This window comes from Urocitellus parryii, chromosome 1 (assembly GCF_045843805.1).
Source record: "Urocitellus parryii isolate mUroPar1 chromosome 1, mUroPar1.hap1, whole genome shotgun sequence".
Classification (NCBI taxonomy): domain Eukaryota; kingdom Metazoa; phylum Chordata; class Mammalia; order Rodentia; family Sciuridae; genus Urocitellus; species Urocitellus parryii.
In genome coordinates, this window is record NC_135531.1 from 158,460,242 (window position 1) to 158,473,420 (window position 13,179).

At 59.4% G+C, this 13,179-nt stretch overlaps 1 protein-coding gene across 1 annotated transcript in view; it reads left to right on the forward strand.

The window, feature by feature from the left end:
- Fgf18 (fibroblast growth factor 18) overlaps positions 1-7,817 on the forward strand; it is a 28,241-nt gene extending 20,424 nt beyond the window's left edge. Inside the window, exons 4-5 of the mRNA XM_026401332.2 lie at positions 1,495-1,601; positions 7,420-7,817. Coding sequence (XP_026257117.1) covers positions 1,495-1,601; positions 7,420-7,686 — 374 coding nt within the window. The 3' untranslated portion in view covers positions 7,687-7,817. The remainder of the gene's footprint in view (positions 1-1,494; positions 1,602-7,419) is intronic.
- Positions 7,818-13,179: the final 5,362 nt, after the last annotated feature.

Sequence of the window (13,179 nt, forward strand, 5' to 3'; positions counted from 1 at the left end):
TTGTCCTGGTCCCCGAGCCCTCACCACTGCGAGGCCAGAGCGTGGTGAGGGGACGGAGGAAGCCACCCGGGAGTGGAGCTCCGGCCGGGGACAGGGCCTGGACCAGGGGCAGCGGGGCGGCCGGGCCTCGCCAGCTCAGTGGGTTCAGGTTCCTGACTCAGTGTCCCCTGGGGGCTGTGGAGAAGTCGGCCTCCCGTCCCCAGAGTGCCTGGATTCCTGTTAGATCTTTAAATTTTATGTAAATTCCTTTCCCCCCTTGGAAAGGGTGGTGGTGGTGTTTAATTAGCAGCGGTGTCAAAGGAGGGCTGAATTAATTACTGGAAATCCCGAGCTCCACCTGGTTTCAATTTGCACAACAGGGTACCAGGGGCTATATTTGTGATTTTTTTTTTTATTAAAATCATACCTAGAGTATTTTAGGGGCACTGAGGTACACATTTTGTGGCTCCAAGGATACTGTACTCAGGAATTTGGGGCTGTGATGTTTGTTATGGAGAAGCAAGTCCCTTGTCACTGGAATTAAACTTTTGTGGGTGAGGGAGGGGCAGGTGCTGGGAAGCAGAGGGTCAGGGAATGCAGAGAGAGAATTACCACAGCCAAAGAAAGCAGCTGTGGGAGGGGAAGTGCTGCTGGGGGAACCAGACATGGGGGTTCGCAGGCAGAGAGCAAAGGGAGCTCAGAGAGGTTGTATGACCTACTCAAGTCACACAGCACCCTGCTGGGGAAAAGTGTGGTCTGGCAGAGAGAAGGGAAGGGTCTGGACAGAGCATGCCTAATGGAGGGACAGTCACCCTTTAGTTTCTTGACCTCCCATTCAGTCAGGAGTTTAGAGGATCGGCACTGGTTACCCAGAAGGAGGCCTTGTGGAACACGGTGGTCTAGCATGGTGTGTCCTACCCTGGATGAGGAGGAACTGGGTCCTGATTGGGACTTCTGGCCCTTGGGAGATAGTTAGTTACCCTGTAGCTTTGGTGCCCAACGGGAGGGAAGTGGAACATCTTGAATCCCTTTCCCGGGCATGTGCCTCCTCCCAGTGTCTTGCTGCATCTCGGGCAGAGGTGTCAGGCACCTGCAGGGGTTCTGGTGTCTGCCTGGGGAAGAGCCTCCAACTGACTTGTGTGCGCTCCCTGCATCCAGAGACCGAGGCTTCTCAGGGGTGCCGCTTTCAGACCTGCGGCAGGGAGTGGAGTGGGGGGACTGGAGAACTGGGGTGACGGGGAGGAGGGAACACTGGTGTCTAGCTACGGGGCAGAACGGCAGCAGGAGCCCTCTGGGTCCCACGTAGGAGCAGAGAGGCCGGAAGGTGGGACAGATGCCCCCAACGTCCTTCTCTGGGCCCTAGGGGCAGGGTGCTTTCATGGGACCTGACAGAGGCCTGTCTCCCGCCTGATTTGGGAGGACAGAGGGACCAGGGATAGAGTCGGGGACCAGGTTGCTGAGCCTTTAGGACTAGACTTTAAAAAACCTGTCTTGTTCTCCTTCTGCCCTTCCAAGCCCAGCTCCTAGTGGAGACGGACACCTTCGGTAGCCAAGTGCGGATCAAGGGCAAGGAGACGGAGTTCTACCTGTGCATGAACCGGAAAGGCAAGCTGGTGGGGAAGGTGAGTGGTGGCCTGCGGTTCCTGGACCTGGGGGCTGGGCCGGTGGGGTCCTGCCAGCCGAAGGCCGATGGGAGTGTGCCTGTGCGGGCCCAGTTCCCACGGGCACCTCCTCCTGCCCTTCTCTGTGCCGATACCTGCAGCCAGCCAGGCGCGTCGGTGGCTGGACTCTGGTCGCAGGCAGGGCCCTGGTCTCTCCTGGCAGGCAGGAGACCTGGCTTGCTCAGCCCGGAGAGAAGCCTAAGGGGCTCTGCGGCCTCCTGCCTACGTGTCCCTGACGTCTGCGAAGAGGGACGGCAGGCCAAGGGCTGTGGCTGCAGCGATCATTTTAACAATCGCCAGGGGTTTAGAGCGCCGCCCAGCAGCGGCCTCCGGAAGCCGGCCGCCTCGTCAGCGCCGGGCCTCACGGTTCTAGCATTTCAGGAAGATTTTATTACTTTGGAACTGGCAAGAGAGCCGCATGTAACAAATTAGGGCCGGGTTGGGGCGCGGGTGGGGTGGACCCAGGGCTGGGGGCGTGAGCTGTTTCTCTGCGTTCCTCCTCTCCTGCTTGCTTGCAAAGGTCACCCTCTGCTACCCCTGGGGGTTAAGTGGAAGGTGCCTCTGGGGTAGCTCTGTGAAGTCAGGTTCTGTCCCCTCTCTGTAGGGACTCTCTTCACCCTCCTCCTTGGGGCAAAGCCTTGGGGGATTATTTTTGCTCATGGGGGCCTTGTTGGGGTAAAGGGAGCTGGGGACCTCTTGTGAAGGCAGGTTTGATTTTCTGAATCCCCAGCTCTTATCCCCGCCCCATACCCATACGGGCCAGGGAGGTGCAGGGAATTGTCACATGCTGGTACCGGCTTCCTTTAACTGAGCACCTACTTTCTTCCAGGCATTGAGCAAAAATGCTTCCAAATAATCCCAGAGATTGGTACCAGCACCATCCCTATTTCACAGGTGGGAAAGCAGAGGCTTGGCCACGTCCAGGGGCACTTGTCCCAGATGCCACACTAGAGCTAGGCGGGATTCAATGCCTAGTTTGGAAGGAGATTATTCCAGCTGCACTGCACGTACCAGCCCAAGCAGCTCAGAGAACAAAATAATAGTAACCCAGAGCGGCGGGGATGGAGGAGTGGTTTTAATTAGTGATTCACTCCGCCAGCGCGAGGCGGCCGGCGAGGGGGTCGGGGCAGGGGCCGGGCGTGGGCGCCGGGTCCCCTGGCTTGGCCAGTCCCCTGGCCGGCCGGCTGGCTGCTTCCTGCGGCGGCGGCCCAGCCCCACGTCAGGCACTTTGTTCTGCTGCCCGCCTGGGCCTCCTCCCAGGCCCAACCTGCTTTGAGTTTGAGGCTCGTTTTTCTCTTTTGCTCCCCAAAGAAGGGGCTGGCGGCACCTCCCATGCCCATTGCCCACCACGCCGCCTCACCCGGTTGTTCCCGGCATCCTGACCCCAGGAGGGCCATCTTGGGGTCAGAGGAGAGGCTGTCCCTGGGCCATCCCCCCGCCCTCCACCCCTGGGCTGGCCGCTGAGTCACCGCTTCCACAGGAGCCGGCTCTGATTTCCTGCCCCCTGGCCCTCTCTCCCGTCATTAATATTGGTGACGGTTCAGCTGGCGGGCTGTGGGCAGGAGGAAGCCGACGGCCCCCTGCCGCTCCCTCCTCTGCCCCGGGGCGCCCGCCCCAGCTCCTTTCTTCAGTGCTGACCTGGCCCAGGGTGCCCCGTCCACCTGTCCCACTCCCTGGCCTGCCAGGCCCGCCCCCTCTGGCCCCTTGGGCTGCTGTCCGGGCCACGCCCTCCTGGCTGCCCAGGTCCTGGGATTCCCCTCCTTGATGGCTGGGGTGTGTCCTTCCTTCCCTAACTCCTGCCACCGCCTGGTTCTGGCCCCACACCTTGCCAGAAATGGCTGCTCCGGCCGCCTCCCGGTGTGGGTTCCCAGGCTCCTCCGCCGCCCAGGCTTGTCCTGGCCACGCTTAGAGTCCAACGCCCTCCACCTCCTGCCCAGAGCGCACCCCCAGGCCCCGGAGTCGGCCCTGGCCAGTGGCCTTCCTTCTGGCTCAGCCTTAAACTACCTCTAGCCATCCCTGGCCCTTGGTCACTCCCCCATAGAGTCCTCCCCCACCCTCCCCTGCCCCTGTGCTCACCTGGGCTGTCACCGCCTGTCCTGGGTCTGATTCCCCCACCAGCCTGGGAGCTCCTGAGGGTCAATTCGGGATCCACCTGCCCATGTTCAGCAGAGGGGTTCCAGGAGCAGCAGGGAAGTAGGAAGGGTTCTTGCTTTCCGAGGTTGACCCCGCCTCCAGCCAGAATGGCCTCCGTGGGAACGCGGGGTCAGAGGGCTCCCCTGGCCCTGAGGCTCAGCGTCCTCATTGTGAAGCAAGGAGGTGGGACTCCATAAAGTTGATCCTTTCCCTCTCGCAGCCAGGTCACCAAGCTACTCCTTTAGCTCCTGTGCAGTGGCCCAACAGGGCAGCTTCCTGACCCTGGTGCTGACCGTGGGCATCGCTGGCCAGAGCCTGCATGCCGTCACCCCCTCTGCTACCTGTGCCAGTGGTGCCCAAGCCCTACCCGTGAGCCCCTGCGTGCTCAGGCCACTTCTCTGAAGCCACATCCACCTGGCCCAGGACGGCACTTCCCCTCACTCCAGAGTGGTTTTCAGAGTCTAGCAAGTACGACCATTGAGGGGTCCTCTTGGGGCAGCAAAGAGCCTCAGACCCTTTTAGGGTGGGGGCTCCCTGTCCATCAGCATCCCTTTAAGACCACTTTGGTTGTAAGTAACTGAAACTCAACTCAAAATGCTTCAAGCAGAAAGAGTTTTTTGGCTTACACAGCTAAAAGGGTCTACGGGTCTGGTTTTAGGTAAGGCTTGATCCAGGGACCAGATGATGTTATCAGGATTCAGTCTTCAGATCAAATAGAAGAACTCGGAATCCAGTATGGAAAGGAGGTCGGAGGTGGGAGTCGGGGGAGGAGATCGAATTCTACTGTGTCACTGAGGTGCTGGGAGGAGCTGTTGACACCCTCTCAATATGGACGCTCTGCTGCCTGAGCCAACTGAATCCGTGCTTCTGGGGCTGGGGCCTGCGTGTGTTTCAATCCGAGCAGGGGATCAGCAGGCCACACCTGCTGTCAGGAGCAGAGGTGAGGGTCAGGCTCAGGTGTGGCCAGCTGCTGGTCCTCACCCACTGCTGCCTGTGCTCCTGGTGGGGCACTGGCATCACCGGAGAGAGACCTCCCGGCTGTCCCCAAGCGGCGCCCAGTGCTCTGGGGGAGCCCAGCCTGTGGCCTCTGAGCTCTGGTGCTTGTTCTAGCGCCTTGACGAGCCGTCTGTGGGCTGATGGTGGCTCTGTGTGTCTGGGGCAGGGTTTGGTGGGCAGTGTCTGCTCTTCCCTGTCCTGTCTGCCCGTGGACGTCTCTGGAATAGACAGAGAAGTGAGCAAGTCAGCTCTGCAGGCCCCGTGACCTTGGGCAAGCCCCTTGGTCCAAGGCGAGCTCTGTGTCCTCCCTTGGGCAGAGGGTGGACCTCGCCTGTTCAGAGGAAGAAGTGACACTTGGACGTGGCCATGTCTGACCTGTGGTCAGCGACACATAGATGCTGAAGGAATGCGTAGGGAGACTAGCGGGGCCAGTAGGGGTCTCCAGCCCTCCTCTTGCTCTTCCTCCCTAATCAATGTGTCCCCCAGGAGGGACATCCTAGGATATCGCTGGGCACTGGTCAAGCATCCGGGCGGTGGAGTCTGTTTTCTTTAGATTTGTTCGTGTCACCCCCACCGTATCAGTGAGGCTCTCAGACATCTACCTGCAGATGCCTGGCTGTCCCTGGCTTGGGCTAAGGAGGAGGCAGAGACGCTGAATGGTCTGGGGGAGAATGGGGGGGTGGGCGACCAGGGGGTTCAGAAGAGGAGTAGAGAGCCTCGGTGAAGGACCAGGGAGGAGGGGAGGAGGCCTGGGAGCTGAAGGGCTCTGTCTGGGAGCTTCCCAGAGGAGGCGGGCACACAGCTGACCCCTGAGGGGTGAAAGTGCTCCTAGCAGGGTCCTTGGGTGGCCGTTGGGTGGCAGGCAGCATGGCGAAGCCTTTGTCCCCTTTGCTCTAATTGTTTCTGAAGACCAGTTGAAGAACCTGAACTCAGGTTAGACAGGCAGCTTCCAGAATTTTCCTTGGGAGACCAGAGCCCAGGCACTACACCCCTCGCCTGCCTTTGCATTTCCTGGCTTGCCGCGTTCCCTCACTGCTGGTCCCACTCTCACTGTCCCCTGGGTCCCAAAGGGTGTCTCCAGGCCTGCGCCTGTCCACTCTGCGGTCTCCCGAGAGGGCTCTCTCCCGCCTCCCTTTCTGCAAGTTCAGCGCGTCTGCAGGGCCCTGCCTGCCCTCCGCTCAGAGGTGAACGCTCCTGGGAGCTGCTGCCTGGTTCCCACTTCAGACAAAAGGCTGGAGCCTGCGCCTCGGTCCGCACACAGCCAGACCTCTGGCTTCCAAGTTGGCCGGGCGGCCATCCGGAACGAGGAGTGGGCCCAGCCTGAATGTGGAGTCGTTGGTTGGAAACTCGAGTGGTGCTGACCCAGGCCTTCCCATGTGTTCCACACTTGTCTCCACTGAGCCAACTGGCCGGCTCTGGGAGGTGACACGAAGCCCTGCCTACCCCACTCTCTGTCCAGGCACATCCACGGAGCCAGGCCAGTCCCAAGAAGCCCCCTGTTCTTTAATATTAACCTGAGCATGTCCCTCCTGTGGCTCAGGCTTGCTTAGAAGCAGCGTTCCTCACAGTATCTCAGGGACGGTCCCACTTGACGGTGAGGAATTTGAGGTTGGGAGAGTGCAGGTGGCCAAGCCGAGGTGACCCAGGAAGTTAGAGGCCCTCTGGCTTCTGCCTCTGAATCCAGTGCTCCTGGTTCTTCCAGGAGGGTCCCCACATCTGCTGGGTGGGCACAGGCATTGGCCACACTCATCTCCCACCCACAAGTACTGAAGGGTGCCAGTCCACGCTGGGGCATAGTTTCCATTGAGCTTCATCCTGGTGGAGTGGACCTGGCCTGAGTAGCTGCTTCAGGTCAGGATTCAGGCAGACCTGTCAGGCTCCTTTCTGTTGCACGTGAGAGGACACAGGGTCAGCTGGTTTGGAGGAAATGGGACAGTACTGGCCCATGTGACAGTGAGGTCACTTGACCTTCAGATGTGCCTGATCCAGAGCCCAACAATGGGATGATGGCCAGACACACGTTCCCCTCTGGGTGGCACGATGGCCGCTTCTGCTTCAGCCTTATGGATTCCTCAAGTTTAAATAGGCCTCTGTTTTTCGAGGTCACTTATGCAAAGGTCTGAAGCCACCCTGTGAATGGATGACCTGGGTCAGGTGGCCACTGTGAGCTGGTCACAGAGGCCACTTGTCACACTGGCTCCTCTGAGCTCTGTCCCTCACTCCTGTGCTCCCCTCTGTCATCTCCTCCTGTCAGAGACTCTGCAGGGCCAAACTTTGGTCAGGTTGCTGAGGCTTTTCCTGGGCCCACTGTGCAATGCGGTTCTGCCCTTGACACTTGGTTACTCCCCATATCTGACAGCTCCATCTCCCCCCAGGTGGTGTCTGGTCACGCTGGCCTGCCTTCAGCAGAGACCCCATTAAGTTGCTTCCCCTAGAATCCCCCTGACCCCTGACATTTCCTCTTAGTCATCTCCATCCTCTGTACACACTGTGCTCCTCAGTTGTGAACTCTGGCTTGCCTGTGCTGTGCTGGGAGTTGAGCTCTGTCTCTCTCCCTTGCTGCAAAATCCCAGCGCCACAGCCCCTGGACTGTGGTCCACAAGGACCATTGGATCGTTTTTCTTTAACACTTTTCCTCTCTCTCCTGCAGCCTGATGGCACCAGCAAGGAGTGTGTGTTCATCGAGAAGGTTCTGGAGAACAACTACACGGCTCTGATGTCGGCCAAGTACTCTGGCTGGTATGTGGGCTTCACAAAGAAGGGGCGGCCTCGAAAGGGCCCCAAGACCCGGGAGAACCAGCAGGATGTGCACTTCATGAAGCGCTACCCCAAGGGGCAGGCAGAGCTGCAGAAGCCCTTCAAGTACACGACGGTGACCAAGCGGTCTCGGAGGATCCGCCCCACGCACCCTGGCTAGGCCGAGGCCCCCGGACCCACTCACACTCCCCGAGAATGGCATCAGAGGAATATTTTTACACGAAAAATAAGGAAGAAGCTCTATTTTTGTACATTTGTGTTTAAAAGAAGACAAAAAAAAAAAAAAAAAAACTGAACCAAAACTCTTGGGGGGGAGGGGCGATGGGATTTTACTGTTGACTTGAAACCCCGGTGACAAGACTCATGCAGAGGACTGCTGTCAGCCCACGGGTGCCTGCCCCTCTCGCTGCAGGAGTGCAGCTCTAACTTGTCCCCAGAGGACTCAACGAGGGAGCCGACACTCCGAGAAACCAAAGTTCTTTTTCCCAAAGGTTCTGAAAGCAAAGAAAGAAGGAAAAGAATAAAGAAAAAAAAAAAAAAAAGAAAGTAGGGCCCCTTCCCACAACGTCCCCATGTCCCCAGCCCAGCCCTGCCCAGACTCAACAAAAATCGCTCTCTGGTTTGCAGTCAGTTATTTATTGTCTGCTGTCCCGAGACACCGCGCAGGGAAGGCGCCCAGCGCTCCGCGCCCGACTCCGACGACAGACGGCCTCGTCCAGCCGCGGCGCCCTGCGCGTGCGCGGTCCTGGAGGACGCTGCTGTGGACCTTCTCGCTCACGTGACTAGTACACCAATGAAAAGGGGATACTTTAAAACCAGCTATATTATATATATATTATATATATAAGCTATTTATTTCACCTCTCTGTATATTGCAGTTTCATGAACAAGTATTACTGCCTCAACAATTAAAAACAACCGACAAATTATTTAAAAATCCACGAGGCGAGTGGTGGCTGGGGCGGGCTGGGGCCGGGCAGCTGTTCCATGTCCTGTGGGTCTTAGTCTTTGCTCCTTGGCTAGGGCCTTGGGTCCTTTGTTCCTGGATTCGCTCAGCACTGAGGAGGCAGCCTCAGAGAGAGGACAGTCTGACCGGACACTGTGACTCTGTCACCCAGCATTTCCCGTGCATGGCCTACGGGCTGAGGTTCAGAGCCCATGGGGAGCATCACTTTCAGGAACCCAGTGGGACCTCCCTTCATTTGTTGATTTAGTGAAGGCTGCATCCACTCAAATGTGTTCATGGAGCACCTACTAAGTGCCAGGCAGTCCCCTAGGTCTGGGAGGTCATTGAAGAACAACACACACATACACAGAGTCCTGCCTCACAGATAGGCTAGACCAGGGGACATTGTCAGTGGGTCCAGGTCAGTTTGGCACCTGGGATTTCTGTCCTCAGACTCGAGCCTGGGGGGCGAGGAGTGTGGCTCCAGCGCCTGTTCTCCAGGTGGCCCGGGTTGAGAGTAGACAGGAGGCGTGGGCCCCGCCCTGAGCCTGGGCTGAGTGGGAGACATGGCTCTGGCTTCTCCTGGCTCCAGCCCATGTCTCTTCCTGGTAAACTGTGTTCCTCGTGGGACAGCAGAGTGACCGAGGCCTCTGACCGCTCTTCTGGGGTCCTGCTGCTGTCATCTGCCTCTCTTGAAAGCTCCTTCCCCTGGGACTGGCCAGACAGGTCCCCATGAGGCCCTCGGAGAGGAGGGGATGGGGCAGGGAAGGGTTCCCTGCTGGGGTGATGCCAACGTGGAGGTGCAGAGCCCCTCTCCCCCCAGGCCCTGCCCGCATGTCTGTGTCCACCTTCCTGCCCAGCTCTGGACACTTCCTTAGAACCTGTGAAGTTCTGGAGGTGGGCAGCCTCCCTGTGTCCTCAGGAGCTTGTGTGGAAGGTACAGTTACTACCCCAGGTTTTAGATGAGGATTCCGAGGCTGGGAATCTCCAAGCCAGATGTCCAGGTCGCTAGATGAGGACATGGTGGGGCCCCTCTCTATGTGGCTGCTGCTTGGTGGAAACCTCTGCTTCAGGCACATTCTGGTGGCTTCCTGGCCACTGGGCCACCATGTCCAGCCATAGCTCAGTGGGGGAGAGGCACTCCCACCTTGACAGATGAAGAGACTGCCCGGAAAGATCATCCACTGGCCCAGGCCCCTCAGTAAGCAGGTGACAGCCAAGACCCTTGGGATGACCCTTTCTGTCACTGTGATAGAAGGCCTGAGATAACTGCCTAAGAAGAGGTTTGTTTGGGCTCAGTTTGGAGGGTCCAGTCCGTGATCATTTGGCCTTCATGTTTGGGCTTGTGGAGACACAGCACATGGGGGGACAGTCCCTGTGCAGATCCAAACTGCTGTCCTCATGGCAGAAGCAAAAGAGAGAGAGGAGGCCCAAGGCCGCTTCAAGGGCACAGCCCAGAGACCAAGGGCCGCCCCCAGGCCCCACCCCGCACAGTGGCCCCCGGGGAACCTCGCCCTGAGTCCCTGAGCTTGGGTCCTGACCCAGAGCGCAGCCCCGGGGCTTCTGTCGTCCCCAGGCAGCAGTCCTGTGTCGCGCCTTCACTCTCCGTCAACGCCATTTATTGAAACAACCTCCCTGTGAGGTGGACGCTCTGTGGCCTCAGCACTGGAAGGATCCGCGTGGAATTAAGGCGTCAAGTGGAGCAGCGCTGCTCCAGGTCCCGCGCTCATTCCCTCCCCACCCCGCAGACCAGGTTCACTCCTGCCCGGGGCCGGTCTCACCCGGGCACCACGACCCAAACGGCCGCTGCCCTCAGGGTGCGTGCTTCCCCTGGGGACACGGACAGAACCGAGCAGGCCAACCCTGGGGGACACAGAGTCCAGCCCAGGAAAAATCAGGCCAGGTGGGGGCGGGGGCGGGGCTGCTGTTGGGGGCGGGGCTGCTGTCGGGGCGGGGCTTCCGAGGTGGGCTTTCTGAGCAGGATTGAAGGAGGAGGGAGGACCCCCCTCCACGTGGAGGGGAAGCACACTCCAGGTGGAGGGGACAGAAGGCTGGAGCCTGCCGGGCTCAGGGAACAAAGAGGCCTGGGACCGGAGCAGGGTGAAGGGAGGGGGCATTGGAGGGATGCAGAGTGACCAGAGCTTTGGCTTGGCGTGCGATGGGCAGCCAGGCCTGAGGGACCTTGCACTTTAAAGGAGAAGGAACGGCAGATGCTAACCTAGTGCTGCCCAACACCCTGAGTCGGGCAAGCTGGGCATCCACCCTGGCCCTGGGCTGCCTGCTGCTGCTGGCTCTGGCGTCCCTCCCAGCACACGCCAGGCCCTCCCCAAAGCCTTGCCCCTGTACCCCTGGGGCTGTAGGGCCTGTGGTCATTTCCTCCTCTTGCCTCTTTAGAGTCCCCTTCTCGGGAAGATGTGGGCCCCGCTCTGTTTAGACAGAGCTTCCTGGACATTCCCGAGTTACAAGGAACATGTTCATGATGAGCACTGTGGACAGCAGGGAGCTCTTCCAGCCAGGATGGTGGCTTCCTAGGGACACTTGCTGGGGGAGGAGGCTGTGGGGCCTCTGTAGTCAGTTGGACAGGGAACTCCAGTCCTAGCAGCTGCAGCCGTGCTCCAGAGCTCCTGTTCTGAACCAAGCACCATCTCGTTGGCCCCCAGGTGGTCTGAGGCAGGTGTTCTCAGCCCCACTTTACAGAGAGGCTCAGAGATGCAGCCACCTGCCTGAGGTCCTGCTGCCAGTAGACAGAGGAGCTGAAATCGGACCTGGGCCAGTCTGTCCAGGTCTGGTTGCTTTCTGCTCTCCGACTCTCTCCAGGTGCCTCTCTCGCTACCAATCCATGGGCTCTGTCTCAATGCCCATTGTTTCCCCCACCCCCCAGGGAGGACGATACAAGTTGTATTCCCGGTGCCTGGGGATGGGTCTCCCCAGCCCCCTGCACCCTCCAGGTGACTGTTTCACAGAGTGTCCAGAGACCTGGGACCTGGAGCCCCTGAGTGTCTCTGGCCACTTTGCCTGCTGGGCAGTCTGGGGCACACTCATCATTCCTGGGAGTGGCACGCTCAGAGCCCCATCACCTTTGACCTTGCAGGGCTGATGTTATGCTAAAGAAAAACAATGAGTTCTTCCTTCTGGAAAGGCCTCCGCCAATGCTCCCTCCTGTCCTCCCTCTGCTCTTTCCGGGAGGAGGTGGCTGAGACTCAGAGAGGGGGAGTGCCTTGCTCCAGGTCACCCAGCAAGTGACGACAGAGCCTGTTAAATGCCCAGTTAGTAGTTACGACCTAGGAGATGCAGACGGAGGCAAGCCTGGGACCAGGACACCCTCTCAGCATCCTTCCAAGTTGGTTTCTAGTGAGCAGAGAGCAGGGCAGAAGGTGGCCGTGGCACTGGGCCTCAGCCCCCCCCCCCCCTTGTGACGATGCCCAAGGTCTGCATGCTGAGCCAGGAGAGGTGGACCCGGCCCTAGTGTTTCAAGGGACAAGAACAACACTGGGCCCCAAGTCCAGGACACACGTGGGTTTGGGGACGATATGCCCTTACACCTCCCCCGCTGTGGGTCTTCTGCCCCTGTGACTGACCCTCTTCCTACTCCACAGCTTCCCTTGAGGTCACCATAACGTGCCACTCCCTAATCTGGCATGGGGCTCCCAGGAAGGTGAGTGCTTGGCATTGTCCCTGTTACCAGGACCCCCATTCCATGGGCACAAGAGCCTGGGAGACTCAGGCCATGGAAGAATGGGACGGACTCGAGGTCCCCCGGGAGAAAACGGCACAGCTGAGACTTTTTTTTTTTTTTGAGACAGGGTGTGGCCATGTTGCCCAGGTTGGCCTTGAACTCCTGGGTTCCAGTAATCCCCCTGCCTCAGTCTCCCAGGTAGCTGGGACTAGAGGCAGGTGGCCACCCCTGTCCAGAGGGAGACGCCAGCCCAGGCCTGCTGTTCCCAGTCCGCCCTGCTCTCTTGACCCTCTCCTTCCCGCCTCTGCTGAGGATGCAGTGGGAACCAAGCTCCAAAGTTTGGAGCAAGACACATGCTGTGGCCCTGGTGGGGCGGGGTGGGAGGATCCTCTCTGTGACAGTGCCACAGGCTGCACTTGTGGGAAGGCTGCGGGGATGCGTGGCCCCAGGCCCGGAGCAGGACCTCAGGGGATGCCCTGCTGGCTCCCCACCGGCTGGAGCCTTGCCAGGCCAGGCCGCCATGCCCAGGGCCTGAAAGCCCCATAAACAGGGCAGAGGGCCCCCTCCCCCCAGCCGTGGGACCGGGCTCCAGAGGAACAATGGTAAATTAGGTGTTACAGATGTGAAGGGTGCGCCCACCACGCAATTAGCCGGTGGGTCTGGTAGAAACATTAGGCACAGTTGGGGACCAGATGGCGGCAGGGCTCAGCCTCGCAGGCTGTCCGGGGACATGCCTGGCTTCCTGGCTGAGGCTTCAGCCCTGGCAAGGAGGGGAGGTGCAGGTAGGACTTCCTGGGGCCCCCTGCAGAGCCTGCCCCTGATTAACCGCCCCCCCCATGGGCCTCGCAGACCTAATTAGCACTTGCTAGAATTTCTGTTCAGCTCTACGGTGGAGGGAGATCTTTCAAAGCTCCTGCTCTCTGGGCTGACCGCTCTGCAGCTGCAGGCCCGAGGTCACCCTCTGGGGTGGGTCAGCAGTTCGGGCTGATTTTAAGACTGTCCTGGACCTATGTCCCCTTGGTCCACCTGGT